General features: G+C 36.3%; 1 protein-coding gene across 5 annotated transcripts; it reads left to right on the forward strand.

Moving 5' to 3' along the window:
- Positions 1-343: 343 nt before the first annotated feature.
- On the forward strand, positions 344-20784 carry LOC128027217 (septin-6). Of its 5 annotated transcripts, none has more exons than XR_008186653.1 (11): positions 344-496; positions 2208-2322; positions 4694-4889; positions 5836-6022; positions 7514-7675; positions 9728-9824; positions 13772-13940; positions 14241-14373; positions 14622-14812; positions 16034-16095; positions 17096-19009. XR_008186653.1 is itself a non-coding variant. In XM_052614579.1 (11 exons), exons 1-10 carry the CDS (start codon positions 452-454, stop codon positions 16378-16380), a joined length of 1299 nt encoding a protein of 432 aa, XP_052470539.1. In that variant the 5' UTR covers positions 344-451; the 3' UTR covers positions 16381-16422; positions 19430-20784. The 5 variants fall into 5 exon arrangements, 4 of the variants coding, with proteins under 4 accessions (XP_052470539.1, XP_052470537.1, XP_052470536.1 ...); XM_052614579.1 differs by lacking the exons at positions 16034-16095; positions 17096-19009 and adding exons at positions 16377-16422; positions 19430-20784; XM_052614577.1 differs by lacking the exon at positions 16034-16095 and adding an exon at positions 16377-16422.
- The last annotated feature ends 128 nt before the right edge of the window (positions 20785-20912 follow it).

The raw sequence follows: 20912 nt of genomic DNA on the forward strand, positions 1-20912 counted from the left end.
ATAAAATGTTTTTAAATGGGCTTTGGAATATTACTTTTAAACATTTAACCTTTGTGACATATTTACTTCGTAACTTGCTGAAATATTTAATATTTAAGACATATTCTGTGAAAAGTGTACCTTTTACGCCTTTCAACACTTTACTACTGTTAGTTGTTGGACCTAGAAATACAACGGTATGAAAAGGACTATACCATTTAATGAAATAGTGGGCATAGTATAATGGGATATTTTGATTATCATGATTGTTTTGAGTGTTGTAATTAGTAAACTATGTGTATTTTGGTTATACGTTCATTCGTATACAATTACAATTAAAAAAATTGTGCAATTCCCAAAAAATAACACACATCGTCATGGCGTCAGTAATGAATGGTACAGTCCATCGTATCTGAGATCGTCACTCTAGCTTCTCTCTGCGTGCGTGCTTGTAGTTTCCTGTGAAGGGTTGATGCAGGAGATAACCATGGCGGCCACTGAGATAGCGCGACAAGCGGTAAGAGCACTGTTTTATTACAAAGATGTTCTTTGGGTTTACCAAACTGGACTGGCGAATTGGTACCAGATATTTTAGCGGGTGCGACAATTAGTAGAATCCAGTAGGTTTCGATATTCGTGAACGTAGTTGAGGGCCCATTATCAACAAACTGATACACAGTTACAATTAATATTTAAACGCCAGTTATTTTTTGTGCACACAATTAGAATATATGATCACATTTTTTAAAACACATTATATAGTTATCTCCCTGCAGCTGTTTAGAGGGAAATGGGTTAAAGTTGAGGGCCAACAATAACGCACGAAACCCACGGTTTGAAGTGACCACGAATGATGCATTTTCACAAACAACGATAAAAAAAACATTGTATTGTATTAAACGGCAGTTTAACTGGGAGTTTAATATAATTGTTTTGTATTGTAAATTATAGTAAATTCGAGCGCGTCTAGTGCCGTTATATTTAGTTGCTTTAGCATCCTTATATCTCTTCGGCACGATGGGCGTTGTCTTTCATGAAGTATTTCGTACATCAATGTCAGAAACTGGCATGTTAACCAATTGCAGATGTATTTTGCAGAAGCTTGTGTTTTCTTCACTCTGACGTCTCTAATGTGAATAAGTTACGTAGCTAACATGAGGCAGCAGGCTCGAGACTGATCTCAAATTCTGTGAGATATCATAAATGACTTCTATATCAGTCTTTACTACACAAACCAGATGTTTGAACCAGTATGTTCTGGTTACAGAGCAGCCAGTGGGGTGTTTCAGTCATGATGACCCCCCTTTGGACTCCTTACGGTTGTCTGGTTTGAGAATGTTGCACATGTGGGTCAGACTGTGACTGTTTGTTCAGTCAATAAGATACTCTGACCAAGTTGCTCGTTTTGCAGTTAATGAAATGTCCATTTTATGGTTGTTGTTATTCCTCCGTAATCCTCATAACAGAACTGATCATTTGTGCTGATTGGTTCTTGCTGAAATGGATGCACTTTTGATGACCATTAGTTTTTTGATGTTCATTAGTTTTACTTAATGTCTCCATTTGGATGATGGAACTTTATTTCCTTAGACCTGTGCTGATTGAATGCTTACTCTTCGTTTTATTATTTTAGCAGAAATCAGATGATTTGGCACATTTGCTCTGCTCATCGCTTAGGTCACACATATGCAAACACCCACGCACTCCAAAGGATATGCTGTAAATGTGGTCAAAAGTCTTTCCTGGCAGAGTTTGGGCAGGACAGGTGGCAGACCTGTGTGAACAATGGTGGATGAAGTATTGAAGTATGGCCTAAATTTGACATTTGTGTTATGCTATTTACAACAACCCCTTTGCTTTATAGGTATCTGTTACTTGGTAACGGTAATATTCGTCTGTGACTGCAACAAAGTTTACAGGTCTGTCTGCCTGAATGTGGTTTCAGCAGTTGAGATCAGACAGGAAAGAGGAAGTGCAAAGAGCTGAACCTTTGAAATCTGCACCATAGTATTAGAATTTGTCAAAGATCTTGCATAGTGTCTATGAGGTTCATGCTATTTACTTTTACTTACTTAGTTGATAATGTTTCTTTTTTTTTGTTGCATCCTCATAAATGAAAGTGCTTACAAAGACTAAGCATTGCTTAGAAACTGTGTGCAAATGATATGTTTTGGTGACAGTCATCTTACTTGTTTAATTCATATGGTTTGCTTTTGTTTTATTTCTAGGGAGAGGGTGCACGTGCCGTCCCACTCTCTGGTCATGTTGGCTTTGACAGCATGCCAGATCAGCTGGTCAACAAGTCCGTCAACCATGGCTTCTGCTTCAATATCCTCTGTGTGGGTGAGTGTGTCATGTAGGAGCTCCTTTTTTCCTTGAGACGAAACTAACCATTTGCTCCAGTGTATGTCACACCCCTTCACTGTGAAGGCAAACTCATTCTGTCCTGTGACCCACTTACTAAATACTGATGCACAGATGGAGAGCAGTTGCAGGAACTCACAATTTGGTTTCATTCGTACCCTGATTTCATGTGTGGCTTGCTTAACTGTAGGTTAGACAATTTCTGTTCTCACTCAGAACAGTTAAAAAATAGTGGAAATAATCTTTAAAACATTTAGTGAAATTGAAAAGAAAAAAAAAAGTTGTGTGACATTCAGCCAAATATGGTGACCCATACTCTGAATTCGTGCTCTGCATTTAACCCATCCAAAGTGCACACACAGAGCAGTGGACACACACACACACACACACACTGTGAACACACTCCCGGAGCAGTGGGCAGCCATTTATGCTGCGGCGCCCGGGGAGCAGTTGGGGGTTCGGTGCCTTGTTCAAGGGCACCTCAGTCATGGTATTGCCGGCCCAAGACTCGAACCCACAACCTTAGGGTTAGGAGTCATACTCTCTAATCACTAGGCAATGACTTCCCCTGTTCATTTAACATGGTCAGTAAAAAATAGTCCAAACATAGGTGTGTGCATGTGTGTTAGTTTGGCAGACAGACTTCCTGCTGGATTCTCCTCTTGAATCCGGGTGGTGTTTACTGTTGTTTAGTTTTGGTTAGTGCTGTTGAGTATTTCAGTTCAGTGTTGTTCATTGTCAAGTTGTAAAGTTGTAGTTTTTCTGAAATCTGTGACAAAGAGGGTGATGTTCACGCAAAGCAACAATGCATTTTGAGTAATCAAAAGTGGGTAACTTAGCCTAAACCTGTATGTGAGTAACAATTCCTAAAATAACTTACTATATTAACTGGTGGCATACCAGGAAAAAAGTATTTCTGTAGGATAAACAGTAGAGCATGGTGCTAACAACACCACTTTGATTCCTAGGGAATTCATGAATCGTTAAAGTGTATATTTTATATGCAGTGCAAGTCATTAGTGTCTGCTTAATAGATAAACACACAAAACATAACTAGTATGTTTAATAAATGAAATAAAATCAACAATGTAGTATACTATTTTTGCATGGTGATTTATTAGTGAATTTACATTTATAGTAGACCAAGTTAAAGATATAAAATTATGTTTGAAATGGACTGAAATATATATATATATTTTAAATTGTTTTAATTACATTTATTTATGATCGGGTTCTTGATCATACTGTCTTATAAAAACAAAAGTGTGAATGCAGTTTTGGGTCAGTATTTAATAATACTATTGAAATTTGTTTGTAAAATCAACAGTATGGTCTTTATAGCAAACTGTGAACCAGGCAAATGATGCTGTGCCCTCACTAAGAAGCCAATGTGATAGAAGCCATGTGATAATATGACGTCTTTATGCTTTTGGTATTCACTTTGCCTTTTGAATTATTTATATGAAGACATTGTTTCAGATTCTTTGTTAGTGTCCCCTAAAGTTCAGGGCATCTGCCAGGGCTTTTATCCAATTTCTGCTAAAGCTCTAAGGAGGTAATGTCAGTGTAAAGGGAATTTGGCAAATGGCAAGGGACTATTGTCAAGCCGATCCCTCTCTCCTCTCTTCATTCCTGATCGTTTAGGTTCAGCTTCAGTGCTCTGGGTTTAGTGAATGCTGAGTGCTTCGGCATGCTGTAAATATCACGTCATCATTATCCGGAGAAAAGAGGAAATGCTTCTGAATATATAACCATCAGCTTTGATTCCATCAGTTATGTGAAGTTTAATTCAGTCTCAATTTTTGGATGCGTTTTGATAGTTAATGCTCATCAGCATTTGATCTGTGTTTAAAATCGGTGCTTTATTTATAGGTGTCAGACGAGGCTTTTTGCTCATGCCTGTTATGAGGGGCCTGTGGGAATGGGAGTTTATGAAGAAATGGCAAATGTGAGCCATCCATATAATTAACATTCTGGTGGTGTTGCATGATGTCCATTTCTACTGCGCTTGTGGTTGTCAGGAAAGCAAGAATAGGACCTTTAGGCAGACTTAGCCAGGATTGCTGCATGGCTTTTACACTTTAACACGCCAATTATGTGGGTTAAAATCTGAAGTGTATGCATCAGCTAAATAGTGTACTTATATATTAAATCTCATGCGTGTAATTTTGATGTTGAAAATGATTTCACCTATTTCTATTTGATAGCTGAGTACAGCTATAATACAGCAAACCTTATTTAATAAATATCCTAGACACCTTTTATAGAAAAAAATAATTGAGAATTAGTTGTACAGTATATAGTGATATTTTTTATAGAGCCTAGTAGCTTATTTCTGTGTTTCTTGCAGGGGAGACGGGTTTGGGAAAGTCCACCCTCATGGACACCCTGTTCAACACCAAATTTGAGGGTGAACCTACACAGCACAATCAGCCTGGAGTGCAGCTCAAGTCCAACACTTACGAGCTGCAGGAGAGCAACGTTCGTCTCAAGCTCACTGTGGTCAACACTGTAGGCTTTGGAGATCAGATCAACAAAGAGGACAGGTGAGATCTGCCTGTGATCAAATGAGGTTAAGTAAACTGATTCTTTAGCCACTTGATCCAGAGGCATAAACAGTCCTATGATGATCCATAATGTTAGTTATAAGCTTCCACTGGTACATTTGTCTTTGATTATTGGTAAAATCTACTTATAACTCTTTGGTTTTAATTGTCAGTTTGTGTGAAATATATTGTTATAAACATAATTATTATAAAAAGTATTATAACTAATATAAATGATAACTGATATATTAAACTCAGTCTAGTATGTTTCATAATAGATATTAAACCTCAGATAAGAAACCAAGTCTATGACTACAAAGAACATTGTGTTGGATTGCTTTTTTTTTTTTAATTGCATGGCAATTAATTATTAGTTTTAACTGATAAATTAAAAGATTTACAGAGCATTCACTACCCTTTAAAGCCCCTGTTTATTTTGGGACCTCATAGTCTTTATGGCATTTATCATAAGAAAAAAAAAAAATTTGTTGGTCCTGCTTTTCTTGATCTGTCATGTCATGTGACACTTTTGTATGCAGAGCTCAATGTAATTTAAAGGTTGGATGGCATCATGAAACCACATATAAACCCACTTTCAGGGTTCTGATGCCGTGGGCTAAGAAAGTGCCAGTTGTAAAGGTTTTAATGGTGTTCAGATTTGACTGAAACAGCGTGTTATTAAGCTGAATGGTTGTGACAAGCTTTATTTCGCCTGAAGATGCACTTTTATGAGTCTAGAGCTAGCCAACTATTTATAGATACCCGAACCAGGACTTTTTCCCCATCAAAGCTCAGCTCTGAGTTTATTTTACAGTTCTGTAGTAAGCCTCAAGCTTTAAACTCTTTGTAGATTAACACTTGTCTTACTTGAGTACGAGTGTGAAGTTTGTGTGTTTCTTTTGGCCGTAAGTAATTATTTCCATGTTTTTCATTGTTCAACTTGCAGTTACAAGTCAATTGTGGAGTTCATTGATGCTCAGTTTGAAGCGTACCTTCAGGAGGAACTGAAGATTAAACGCACCCTACACAGTTATCATGATACACGGATCCATGCCTGTCTGTATTTTATTGCTCCCACTGGACACTCACTAAAGTCCCTTGACCTGGTTACTATGAAGAAGTTGGACAGTAAGGTTAGTGATGTTTTTTTGTTTTGTTTTTCTGATCACACTGTTGACTGATCAGTATGACAATATAGTTAACAGTAGAAATGTTTTTACAGTATTTAATGCAGTAGACCATCAAAAATACATTACTTTTTTATATTAGCAAAAATAATTTATATCTTTAAACCAATAATAATAATCACATATTTATTGAACTATTACAAAAATAGGCTTTTATTGAATTTATGTCTGCTATAAATGTGGCTTAGCATTATTTACTGTTTAACTGTGCAGAGCAGTCAATTAATATGTGGGTTATTAAGCAGTCAGCTGTTGGCCATGTTTAGTGTCATTGGAGCAGTGAAGGTCAGCTGTGTAATCCTGCATTGTTTTTCATCTCTATCCGTGCTGCACAGATTCCCTGAACAACGATGCTCTCTTAAATCGGAAGTGTTTTTTAAACCAGTTGCCTTGTATGTGTGAGAAGAGGTTCCAGTGTATTTGCACTGTGGTTTAACCTTTATTTAAAGTTCCTGTGCTTACCTTACAACTCATCAGTAGTAAATTACAGGAAACAGACAAAGCATAAAGCTAGTGGCCAGGCTACTGAGAACAGTATTTAGATGGTGGTGTGGGTGGCAGGAGTGTAAAAAATTGAGTGAGTGGGATCAGAGCACTCCATATGTGCACTTGTGTGTTAGAGAGAGAGTCATGAGTGGAGGAGGGGTGTTGATTATCACCCCCCCCCCCCACTTATCCTGCATAGAGACTTGAGATTAAAGGAATTATTAATAAATAAAAAAAAGTCATTTACTCACTTTCACGTTGTTCTATGTCTATGAATTTTTAAAGAACATCCAGGCCATTTTTTCTATATAATTAAATTGAGGCTCTCAAGGCTGAGGCTCTCACGCTTTAAAGATGCAAATGTTAATTTTTAGCTGAACTAGGCCTTTAAACACCCTCTCTGAATTGGTTTCAAAGTGAATGTCAAATAGCTGCATATGGTTAATTCTGTTCCAATTTGAGGCACGTTCAGATTTGATCAAGAGGATTTTATGTAAGCTTTCACAGCGTTCTATGGAGTCCCATTTTGATTGCATTAACTGCTCCTAATTAAAGTTTTCCAAAGTGTAGTCTATTTGTGCAAATACATGTGTCAGCCTCTGCACTTGAATTAAATGAAGTCATTTTTCTGCACTCTGTGTGCATTTATTCCATTTGCTCAGGCATTGTAGGAGAGAAGATGAGTGTCCATATTTGTCTATGGACTATACTTGTTCTGAGGTTGATTTAAATTACAGTGTTTAGGTTATTATGCCTGAGTGGTTGAAAGTTAGCTGTCCGAAAGGGAAATATTTTCTCACTAGAACTGTTTGGCGTTTTATATGCAAAGAAATCATCTGACCACTGCTGTCTTTTGTTGTCATCTTAATTCATGTTTATATAAATTGATTTAATTTCTGATTAAAGATTATTCCCAAATGCCTACCAAGCCTTTCTCCTCTTATGTTACAGGTGAATATCATCCCCATCGTTGCCAAATCAGATGCCATCTCAAAGAGTGAACTTGCTAAGTTCAAAATTAAGATCACAAGTGAATTGGTGAGCAATGGTGTCCAGATCTACCAGTTTCCCACTGACGATGAGACCGTGGCAGAGATCAACTCAACAATGAATGTAAGTAACCAAAAAAACAAAAGAAAAATGTTTTCAGCCAAAACATTTTTGGTGGGACAAAGTCATTGAGTGAAAGGTTTGGTTTAATTAGAGCTTCAGTGATGACACTGAGTTTTGACTGTGTCTGTGTTTTACGTGTGCACACAACGAGGATAAACTACTCAGTCAGTGTTTAAACCATGGGAAAATGTTAATACAACAGCTTTCCTCAGAAAAGCCAATGTCCAAAACACATTAGTCAGCTGGAAGAAAACCTCTAGGGAGGACAATTTTGATAATAAATGCATTATATGACAGTCATTTTATTTTCATGTCTTTCATTTATGAATGTATGCTTGAGTAAATAATTAAAATTTCACAACAAATTAAATTTAGGTAGAAACATGAAAAGTCAATACAAGTGTCAAAATAAACACGTGTCTTTGTGCAATTAAAATGTTTTGTAACTTCAGATCTGCTCTCTGAACTGTTGCATACTGTAATGCTCAAAAAAGCTGTTCCAATTTACACATTTTCTGTTGTCATACATAAAACAAATATGAATAGTGACTTAACACAACCAATTAATACTAGGTTAACCAGGAGTCACTCTCACTTTACTCCTGTTTTTATTATTGCGAAATCGTCTGATTAAATTAACATGCAGCTAGACTAAAGAGCAACTAAATGTGGTGGTTTACATGCATATAACTACATGCAGCGCACTGCCTGCATATGAGTAACAAACTATGTGCATATTAACAGACTATATTCATATTTATACAGTGGCATGTGAAAGGTTTAGTATTTTTCATTAGTAAGATATTGTACATAAAAGATGAGGAAACACAATGCATTAAGAGACAGGGGTGAAAACTTTTGAACAGGATGAAGATGTCCAAATTTTTCTTATTTGGTTGAAATATAATATTTTTCCATTTAGTACTGCCCTTCGGAAGCAACAGAAGATATTTGCATGTGTCCCGGATCACAAATTAAGTACAATTTACCTTGATCTTCAAATTCCAAAAGTTTTCACCCCCGGCTCGTAATGCATCGTGTTTCCTTCTGGAGCATCAGTTAATTTTTGAACCTTTTTTAGTAGTAGCATTGTAACTGCTGGAAAGGCTTCAAATATGCAAGAGAAGAAGAAACTGAGAAAACATCCAACTGAGGTCAGAAAATAGAGAAATTTGTAAAGTGGAATTTGAATTTGATCTTTCTGGGCGGGTGATTCATGTAGAGCTTATGAATGGGAAACACTGTAACATGATGTTCTTTTAATGTGTAGTAATAATTGCTTAATAATTATTAATATTGCTTATACAAAAAAGCAGGCCATCTAACCCTAAAGTATTAATCGTTGGTGTGCATCTCATCCCACATTTTATTTGTTTCTGCTATAAGTGATACCTGAAATTGTGCAAATAGTTGAGAAAAGGTTTGGCCTTTGTGTTTCTAAGTCTGAAATATAGTGACTGTTTGCTAAATAAGAGAAACAAAATGTCCACTATTTTTGTATTATTCGAGTACAGAAAAGATTAAGAATGATGCGTTCCACTTCCACTTGAAATCCTTTTACATAGAATCATTCACAAATGTACCATGTCATGTTTTGCTTGGAGATAACAACCATATTTGATACTTCAGTGCTTGTCGAGTTCTCATTTCACGTCACAGTTTAACAGTTTAAGTGAGAGAGTCCATATGGTGTCCAGCCTTCCTGTTTGTGTTTGTCACAGGAAATGAGAGCACAAAAGGAGAGGCATTCTTCTTCAGTGTACTCTCCCAACAACATGTTTTTTACTGTGGGATAAACACACTCCAATATTTTTCTCAGTGATTTTAAAGCCCACTTTAGTCTTGTCTAGTAAATGTTGTCTTAACAAGGTAATTTCTTTCAGGGTTTTGCCATTGTGAGATGCAGTACTTAAGAAGAGAGGAGGATACTGTTCATTTATTTCTTAATTAAATGGATTTAAATATTGCATAATCAAGTTTGTTACTTTAAGAACTTAAAATAGAGTATTTCTGCTAAATTATTTGTTTGTGGGATTGTTTTGTGCTCTGCAGGGTCATTTGCCTTTTGCGGTAGTGGGAAGCACTGAGGAAGTGAAGATTGGGAACAAGATGGTTCGAGCACGCCAGTACCCCTGGGGAACCGTCCAGGGTGAGTGCTGGTCACGTCTTCTAGAGGAAATGACACTGAGCTTTTCCCTCAGTTTGTCCCTGACCTCTTTGTTCAGGGCATCCAAACCCATTCCGTCCCTCCCTTTCTGTAGGACAATGACTTGACACTCTCATTCAACACACCAACCTCTTTCTCTCTTGCATTTTTTTTCACATCAGGGTAGCATGCTCATGTATTAGGGATGTGAGAATGAGACACTGAGCTGTAATTTCCATGTGACTTACCATTATGGCGCAACAGGAAAATTACATCAGTACAGCACTGATTGGTTGATGGCACCACAATTAAAATCCTTTAGTGCAACCCTGCCCCAAACTGTATCATATGTGAATATTATTTAATATATATATATATATATATATATATATATATATATATATTAGGGGTGTAACGGTTCACAAAATTCACGGTTCGGTTCGATACGATACACTGATGTCACGGTTCGGTTCGGTTCGGTTCGATACGTTTTAGATACAGCAAAATGTAAAAACATCTCAACTTTTCAGAATGCCGCAAGCGCACCGCGGGTCATGTGACAAGAACCAACCAATCAGCTTCATCCTTTCCCGTAACAAGGTTGAGAGCTCAGCCAAGATGAAGGAACAGCTGATCATAGTTGTATATGGATTGCAATTTTGAAATAAATTTAGTAGCAGAGCTACTGCAAGCGATTTTTAGAGCTGCAAATCCATTTATCCTTCGCTGAAATTTCCGCGTCTCATGGAGAGAGCACGTCATTGTTGCTTAGCAAAGACAGACGCCTCATGAGCGCTTCTGCCCGAGCGCTTTGGAAAGGAGGAGAAAGACGTGCTTAGCGTTTTCCACGCGTTTTTAGGAGCGATATGTGAACGGCCCCTAAGGCGCTCGCTCACTCAGCACGCGCTGAAGGCTCGTTGCAAAATGTCTAATGCATTTAACAGACCAGAAATATAAGATCCTAAAATAACCAACAGGTCTGGTGTTTGGGTTGGATTCCCTGTAAGCTATAGTGTCTAAATGCTGCAGGGATAGTTTGCTGCGTGCATGTTTCTCCTTTTTTTCGTCTTTTCCCAGATAGTACTGACGCATATATCCCAGATATTCTCTTGCCATCACCATTATAGCTTAAAGGGAATCCAAAGTGCACCCAAACACCAGACCTGTTGGTTATTGGGGGATCTTCTCATTTCTAGTCTGTTAAACGCATTGGCTATTTTGCAACGAGCCTTCAGCGCGTACTGAGTGAGCGAGCGCCTGCTGAGTAGCCTAACATAAACATATAAGATGGTGTTTTTTTCTTCTTCGGGAGTGTCAGGGGCGTTGCCTGTTACGTTGTTTGGGTTATTGGGCTACCTTGTTGAACGCATATCATTATATTTCTATCTCTCTCTTTTTTTTTTTTTTTTTCCAAATGTAATTAATTACTCCAACGAACCAAATGTAATTAATTACTCCAACGAACGGTTCAATACGAATACGCGTATCGTTACACCCCTAATATATATATATATATATATATATATATATATATATATATATATATATATATATATATATATATATATATATATATATATATATATATATATTATTTATAGAATTTATTCCTAATGACAGCAGCCATTATTCTTTTCACATGATCCTTCAGAAATCATTCTAATATGCCAATTTGCTACTCAAGAAACATTTATTTTTACTGTAAATTGTAAAGAATTGTAGAATATTGTAATATATATATATACAGTACAGACCAAAAGTTTGGAAACATTACTATTTTTAATGTTTTTGAAAGAAGTTTCTTCTGCTCATCAAGCCTGCATTTATTTGATCAAAAATACAGAAAAAAACAGTAATATTGTGAAATATTATTACAACATAAAATAATAGTTTTCTATTTGAATATATTCTTAGAATAAATAATTTATTCCTGTGATGCAAAGCTGAATTTTCAGCATCATTTCTCCAGCCTTCAGTGTCACATGTAACATCCAGTCTATCACATGATCATTTAGAAATCATTCTAATATTCTGATTTATTATGAGTGTTGGAAACAGTTCTGCTGTCTAATATATTTGATGAATAAAAGTTTCAAAAGAACTGCATATATAAAAAAAAAAAAAAAAACAGAATAATATATATTCTAATAATATATTTTCTTTACTATCACTTTTTATCAATTTAACACATCCTTGCTGAATAAAAGTATTGATTTTATAAAAAAAAAATATACTGTTTTTTTTATTCATCAAAGTATCCTAAAAAGTATCACATGTTCTGAAAAAATATTAAGCAGCAGAACTGTTTCCAACTTTGATAATGAATCATCATATTAGAATGATTTGTAAAGGATCATGTGATAATGATCTTAAAAATTCAGCTTTGCATCACAGAAATAAATGATAATTTAAAGTATAATAAAAAAATATATATATTATTTATAATTGTAATAATATATCACAATATTACATTTTTTTCAGTATTTTTGATCAAATAAATGCAGGCTTGATGAGCAGAAGAAACTTCTTTCAAAATCATCAAAAATAGTAATGTTTCCAAACTTTTGGTCTGTACTGTATATATTGCAGTGGCCTTTTTTCTTGTATGCAAAGTGATCTTGCTTAATTTAGTCTTCTGTAAGGGTGACCAGACACTGCCACTGTGAGTCATGTGTTTACTTGTGATTCATGGCACATCGTTTACTTATTTAAAGGTCAAAGTCACATGGATTAAAACCATGCAGAAAGGGATGCATTTTCTATGCAAATTTATATCAGTGAGCTGAAAAAATCCTGTAAACTTAGATTGAGAGAAGGCCACAAGCCATAACTAGAGACTAGAATATTAAAGACAGCTGGTGATGATCTTCTTTGATGGGACTGTAAGCAACCACATAGCAGTGCACAAAAAAATGATTGGAACACCTTAAAGGGATAGGTCACCCAAAAATGAAAATTCTGTCATGAATTACTAACCCTCATGTCGCTCCTAACCTGGTAAGACCTTTGTTCACATTCGGAATACAAATTGAGGTATTTTTGATGAAATCCCAGAGCTTTCTGACCCTGCGTAGACTATGCAGGGTCTGAAAGCTCTTGGATTTCATCAGAATATCTTAATTTGTGTTCAGAAGATTTGGAATGATATGAGGTTGAGTAATTCATGACAGAATTTTAATTTTAGGCTGAACTGACCCTTTAACAACACCCTGGCAACCACCCAGAAAACTCCAGCACTGTGGCGCCTAGTTTTGCACAGACAAGCACCACTCCCGATTTCTTAATGTAAAAACATCTCTGTTTATACTGTTACAATAACAGCTGCAGGGAATGTTGGTATTGTTAATACTAGATCACAGCTGGACATTTATACACACAGACTGTTAAAATAGCTCATGTCCTTGTGTCGGGTATGAAATTGAAGAAGGTTATGAACAAAGTTTCATAACATCAAGATGTTAAAATGTATGTGTTCCGGTGGCTCTGTGGTAGAGCATTGCATTAGCAGCGCAAAAGGTTGTGGGTTCTATTCCCAGGGAACACATTAGGTAAAAAATGTTAGCCTGAATGCACCAAGTTTTTTTTGTTGATAACAGCATCTGCTAAATGCAGAAATTCAAGTCACCGTTTCTTATGAGCATAATTTTTTTTATCACATTATCTTTTTTTGACAGTTTTGCAAGATTTTTTTATTTTTAAATTGCTTAAAATGCACATGTCGTACCACTGTTACTTGGATAGTATAATGTCAATTACCCATCTGCAGCTTTTCCATAAACTACCCAGATCTTTAACTCTTAGACTTACTCCACCCTTGAAGAAAATGCAGTGATTAATGTGTATGGCATGTCCAGGAGGAATTTATTCCCATCTCTTTTCATATCTTATATGACTGTGGCAGTCATTGATGGGCATTTTCCATTGAAAGTCGTGTGTTTTGTGTTTTCCAGTGGAGAATGAGAATCACTGTGATTTTGTGAAGCTGAGAGAAATGCTGATAAGGGTCAACATGGAGGACCTGCGAGAACAGACTCACACTCGCCATTATGAGCTGTACCGCCGTTGCAAGCTGGAGGAGATGGGATTCAAAGACACTGATCCTGACAGCAAACCCTTCAGGTGAAGAGGGTCACAGTCACACCGAATGATCTGGAAAAAGTTCTCCACCACAACCTATGACAAAAACATTTATAGGGATAAATGAATGGTAATAGGGATAGTTTACTGTCATTCCAAATCCATAAGGCTTTGGTTCATCTTCAAAACACATTCAGATAAAAGATCCAAGAAGATTATAACGGCATTGTGAAACGAATCCATACAAACTGAGCGGCTTAATCTCAGCAGTTTAATAATGAATTAATTAAAAGGGAACAATCCCTTTAAACAAATATTTTGTGTGTGGTTTGTTGTGTTCAGCCTACAGGAAACATACGAGGCCAAAAGGAATGAGTTTATGGGTGAGCTGCAGAAGAAAGAGGAGGAAATGAGGCAAATGTTTGTCCAGAGAGTCAAAGAGAAGGAGGCAGAGCTGAAAGAGGCAGAAAAGGAGGTTTGTTTGTTTTTTTGAAGACCGTAATACATTTAGCAAATGTAGCCAAAGTATTATTCACCGCTCATGCAATACATGGGGTTCAGTAGCTGTATAGCTGGTCTGGTTCATACAATCAAATGCATCCAAAAATTATGAAAAAAAAAAGAGAGACCATGTTTACTTCTATAAATTGGACTTTTTTTACAGTAGATAGTAAAGCTTTGTTAGTTCCGTAACATACTGACTCTTTGGTGTTCATTTCACAGCTTCATGAAAAGTTTGACCGTCTTAAGAAGCTTCACCAGGATGAGAAGAAGAAACTCGAGGACAAGAAGAAGTCTCTCGATGATGAGCTGAACAGCTTCAAGCAGAAGAAGACCGCTGCTGAGCTGCTGCAGGCCCAGACCCAGCAGGCAGGGAGCTCCTCCACACTTAAGAAGGATAAAGAGAGGAAAAAGTAAGTACTGACCTCTCTACATGGTCCCTAACCCTCACAACCTTGCCTTCACGAGATACCAGAAGATCACGATGCAGGAGAACATGTGTGAACGTGTGTGTGTGTGTGTGTATGCATTTCACCGACCTCTCATGTAATATAACAAGGAACATTAAATTTGGATAATGACCAAAACTATGGAGTTTGGATGGAGTTGACAGTGCACTGATATGAAAACAAAGCTCTAGTTTGAGCATATACACTACTGTTCAAAAGTTTATTCGATTATTTTTTTAATTTTTTTTTTAATACATTTTATTCAGCAAAAATGCATTAAATTAGATGTTAGATTTAGGGTAGATTAGGTTTGTTTGAAATAAATTCTGCACATTTTTTATTAAAAAATCACTCCACGAAACATTAGTTTTAGGCTTACAAACAGGATTAGGTGCTTCTACACCCTTGTTGATCAGATATCATTTCCCACTGATATTATAATAAATTATGGGTAGGGTTAGGTTTAGGGGTAGGGATTGGGTTAAGTCTATATTTTTGGACCGTAATGTTGATCCAGGAACATGTCTTTCTTGGCAAAATCACGGCGACCACTGGAAAGAATACATCTTTCTTGAGAACTACCTCTGCATATTATAATTATTTTATCTTAGTAGTGAGTTATTAATACTGATGACTGTAGTAATTGCTGCTGAAAATTCAGCTTTGCCATCACATAAATACATTTCATTTTAAAATATATTAAATATAGAAGTCGTTTAAATTGTAATAATATTTCACAATTATACCATTTTTACTATAATTTAATTCAGTAATGCATCCTTGGTAAGCATAAGAGACTTCTTTCAACAACATCTTACCCACCCCCAAACTTTGGAACAGTAGTGAAGATACTCATATTGTTGTGCATTTATAATATAAAACATCCAGTTTATTTTTGTGGTATTGTTCAGCTGTATTTCAGTTATGCTATGAAAATATATAGCATACTTTAATTGTGATCTCTTTACATTTCCCAGTCTGGTATTTGGTAGTCTTGTATGAAAATAACATGTTAGACGGTTCTATATAGTTATAATTATATATGCTATATAACTCATGGTATGAAATGATTACATTATTAACAGTACAATATTGCATTGCAAACACGCAAATGGTTACTAGTAATCAGAGCTCAAATAAATTGCTTCAGTAATGCTGGTAATCACCCATGATTGTGTCTTCAAGTTGATTTGCCTCAAGTTGATCACCTGACAATTAATTGGAAAGAAGACACTTGCATTGACAAGGTTTACGTTTTGTTGGTTTTTCAAATCAATCTCTTCTGATTTTAACTGTTTCCCCCCTCTTAAGCTTCTTGTATGTCCTCACAAGGCAGCAGTTTTCACAGCAACAAGATACTGAGGAAACACTGTTAACAATTTATATGAAAGCCAGAGAAAGGGTACAGCTTTCCTCAGTGCTCTTGCAGGGCAGGACATGTAGAGTATTCATTGTTTGATGTTGCATGTAAAGTGTCTTGTCTAGTTTGTGCACGTGTCATGTACGTCTCATCCATGCTGTTTTCCAGTTAACTCCTCACCTGTTCCCAGTCCCGCATGAGACACCTTATGCTGGTAAGGCTTTCAAAGTATCTCTTAAGGCACAAGCCCTCGTTCACACTAGGGAACTAAATTACAGGGACACATGTAATGATGGTGGATCATGTAGTTTCTGTGTTAAAGAGCTGCATAGTAATTAGTTTATCTTATTCATGCTTAAAAGTGCTGATAATGTGAAGAATGTCTCTGTGGCAGCAGCAGGGGATATTTTGTCTCCAGAGCCAGGCGAGAGTTTATTGCTCTCTCTGTGTGATGTGCAGCCATCTGCCATCTGAATCCATAACAATCTGCTGTTGTTTGCACTCCACTGCTCTTCCAAAAATCTTGCACAAAAGAGCCTTTAATGGCTCGGCTCCTACAGCTGGGTCACACTAGTCCACCACTCAGCCTTGAAAATAATGTTGTTGTTGAGAAGGCTATCCCTTGCTAAATTGTAAATAACACCAATGTTAAAGTTTGGATTTCTGACTCAAGTCATTACACAACAGAAGAGACCATATAATGAATTTTAACTGGTACAAAGAGAGAACAATACTAAGCCTTACCACATACACCCCCTGCAACCGCTTTCATGCAATCATGTTTTAACAGATGCACGACTAACATTTTGGATCTTCTTTAAATTAATGTGTGAATACAACAGTGTAACCTGTAGGGAACAATAATCTCACTTCTCTCTCGTTTCCAGTTCAGGATTCCTGTAGAAAGTGCTCCCCCTGCCCGCTGTGAATGAGCTCTTCCCTCCTCAGTGTTCCTGAGCCATGCTGTTCCCATTCCCTCCCCCCCTCTCTCTTCCGTTCCCCCAGTTTCACGCATAACGCACCTGAGGAGGGATATTAACTGTGAATGGAATCCTTCTTTAGATGGTTTAACTCCTTTTTTTTATGACATGCTATTGTTTCTTTTTCTTTGTGTAACTTGCTGTGTTATGATATCATGATGATATTGCTTTGCTCTGCATGACTAGTGTTTGATTCAACTTTAACACGAGTGGCTACTGTTATGGGTATGCAGTAGTTGAGTACACAGGTTAAAATGGGACAAATTATATTAGTAATACCATAATTGTCATTAGTGTTATAATAGAAAGATGTATGAGCTGCTTTCAGTTCGGTCCTGCAGTAAGATTTAAGGCTTTTTTTTATCCTAGTTTCCAACAGATTGGTTAGAATTTAGGAACGTTAGTAATGATATTTTTAGCTCATGTATGTTATACAGATGTTATACAACCGGTCATTGCTATGCTTGTATTAGTTTAGAAAAACTTTGGCACATTTCATCCAAATGTAAGCACATTTTTATAGCTTTTTATTTTTGTGACATTTTATTTTTCACAAAATTAATAATAAAAAATAAACTTTCTAATATCGATTGCAAAAGGGACTAATATTTGCATCAGTAATAAAGGGCATTCTTTCATAAACCTTTAAACTGTGCGCAAGTCATTGTGTATGAATATCAGACAATGTAATTCTACATATTATTATTTGCACTATTCATAAAATGTTTATGCACTCGGGGTGACATGGCCAGTGTTTGATTTGCTTACTCTGCATTGAAAAATCTTGATTCCTCAGTTGATGCTTTGATTATTTGCTTTAGGGAGAAGCTGGACTTTCACGTTTGGAGCAATTTACTACATCTGTATGCTTAACTGAGCATATGTAATAAGACTAAATATACATCTGAATTTATTGTCTAAGGGTTCGGCCTATATTCTCAAGTGAAGTGTTTGACAAATTAACTGAACTTCATTATAAGATCCTTATATGACCAAATTCTGTCTAGGTGAGTCAGTTTTCTGACTCGCTGCAGGAAATGACAGTTTCTTAAGTTGTAACTTATATTTTCAAAGCTACGGTTAAATATACCAGACTATTCAGCAAAAAAAAAAAAAAAGTTGGTTCTGTGCTGGATGAGTGTTTTGTGTTGTATCTGGATGCTGGTCTTTCAACAGGTGGCATTTATGTGATTGATATTTATCACCTATTAACGCTTTTGCTCCCTCCAGCGTCCCTGCTCACTGCCGTGTGTGTATTTACTTTCCTTTGCAGTATTCCCTGGCTCTGCACTGAGTAGTATGGCTTTGATAAGGGACCAGGCCCAGACTCTTTGGTTAACCCGGTAGCCCAAGGGGAGGCAGTGTGGACCAAGCTGTCTCATAAGTCACCTCTTGTATTTTGATTTTGGGCTCTTTCTGCAGCTTTTACTAACACTGTAATTATTGTGTTACCAAAACCTTTGCTTTAGGCTGTGCTTTTTTTGCAGTGTATCTTTTGTGATGCTTTGTGTGACTAATATGCTTAAAGGGAATAGTTCACCCAAAAATATTAACCTGCTGAAACTTTAGTCACTCTCTGACCAAGAAGATGTAGATGAGTTTGTTTCTTCATCAGAACAAAATTGGATAGGCTAGCATTACATCACTTGCTCACCAATGGGTTCTCTGCAGTGAATGGGTGCCGTCAAAATGAAAATTCAAACGGCTGATAAAAGCATCAACTCAAAGTTTTCACCCATTCACTTCAGATGATCAATTGGTTAGTAAGTAACGTAAAACTTAATTTCTCCAAATCTGTTCCAGTGATGAAAGAAACTTATCTACATGAAAGAAAAAAATATTCAGCAAATGTTAATTTTTTTGGGGATGGACCTTTTTTTGTGCCTCTTCAGAGAGATGGGGAGGGAAAATGCAATCATTATAATCACTGTCCCAGTTCACCTGTTTTAGATTGGGTTACCTTTGACCACGGTTTTATTAAATAGAGAATCCAAGATATATGAATCCATGCACGTCCAAATTGTGAAGAGAGGATGCACTATGCATTTGAAGCAGACCAGAAGGACGGTGTGTTCCATTCCGCCCACATTCTGAATGCTTCATGCTTTTGGCTGGCAAAAGAAAAATCCGAGTGGCCATTTTCAATTGACTGTTGTAAACTTGTCTTCCCACTGGTGCTGATGAGTTCAGTGGCCTCCTGATACTTTCTCTAATCTGCATTTGTCTCCTCTCTTCTTCTAGCTTCTTTTAACTCTGTCTTGGCCACCTGTTGGAAGAGGGGATTGCAGCTTCCACGAGAACTAAGCGTCCACTCTTATCTTTTTCACTCCGTCAGCCTTGTTTGAATATTTTGATTGTTTTTTTTTTTTACTTTAATGCTGAGTGCCCTGTTGATGGCCTTATGTGGGCTTAACATGGTATTTTTCAACAAATATAAGCTGTTTCCTAATTAGGGCATGCTAAGCAGTCCCTCATTAGTATTTTTACAGACATCGTTTGCTGGTGACACCTGAGCCAAAGCTCTGGTAGAAAGGCTGTGAAGGAAAGCTTTGGAGTTTTTAGGTCATATTTTATGTCTATGATTTTGCCTTGCAGTTTCAATCTGTTCAGTTAAACAATAATTTAGGTTTTTCATCAGTACATGTGTTTGTGAATGAACATGCATGTCCTCATCAAAATTAACAGTTTAACTGAGGAGCGAACGAATACTAACTTTTTTGCAAACACTATTATTTAGGTTGTGAATTAAGATGAGTAAGATTATCTTTAAGACTTTTTACAAAAAAATTGACATGCTAGCTGTGAATTTTGAGAAAATCCAAAGAAAATTGAGCCCGAAAGTTCCTGGTTGTTAATGCATCAAAATGTGTTAAGAGAGAGAAGAATTTTAATTTAATGAGAGTCATTATTTGAAAGCATGAGCTAAATAAGCAAAATCTGAGAGGTTTGTATTGTATGTTTTGTAAACCCCTATCCATTTCAAGTCTTAAATAGCCAAACAAATTTTTATAAAATATAATCTTAAAGAATAATGAAGCACCTATTGAAATACCATGTAGGTCACATCCAGTGCCACTTTTTGTATTTTTTATCTTCTATTCTTTTGCATGCCCTGAACATATTTTTGTTCATGGAGTTATTCTTTGCTAAGACATATTTACTCTTAAAATGCTTACTTTGGACTATTTTATTACATGTATTTATTCCAGGTACAATGTGCAGTTATATTCAGTTTATAAATGTCATTTCCCATGTTCAGTCATTTTCAGATTTAAGTCATTTAATTTCAAATAATATAGTTAAGAGGTACAGACAGTCATGCATAGGCTATGTGCAGTACATATAATTTCTAAGCACCTATTTTGCGTATCAATGTCAAGACATGTTTTAATGATTAATGCAATTATAGGACAAGTGACTGTTTTCTGTGTGAAACATTTTGGGTGTCAAGACTGGCCTAGATTTTTCTAGTCATCTCCAATGTTTTCCCCTTAATTTCAATACCCCCGCCCCTGTAATACCAGAAATTTGTGAAATATTTAACTGTAGTAAGATTCCATGGTGTACATTTTAAATAAAACATTTTTAAAAACTGACACGCTACTTCATGATTTAACCTTCAAATAAATGTTTATATATTGTTATTTTACTGCTTTTTCTCTTCAATATGAGTTCAAATTTACCAAAAATGTAGATAACATTTAAAATATTATACATTAACTGA

This window comes from Carassius gibelio, chromosome A14, assembly GCF_023724105.1.
Source record: "Carassius gibelio isolate Cgi1373 ecotype wild population from Czech Republic chromosome A14, carGib1.2-hapl.c, whole genome shotgun sequence".
Classification (NCBI taxonomy): Eukaryota; Metazoa; Chordata; class Actinopteri; order Cypriniformes; family Cyprinidae; genus Carassius; species Carassius gibelio.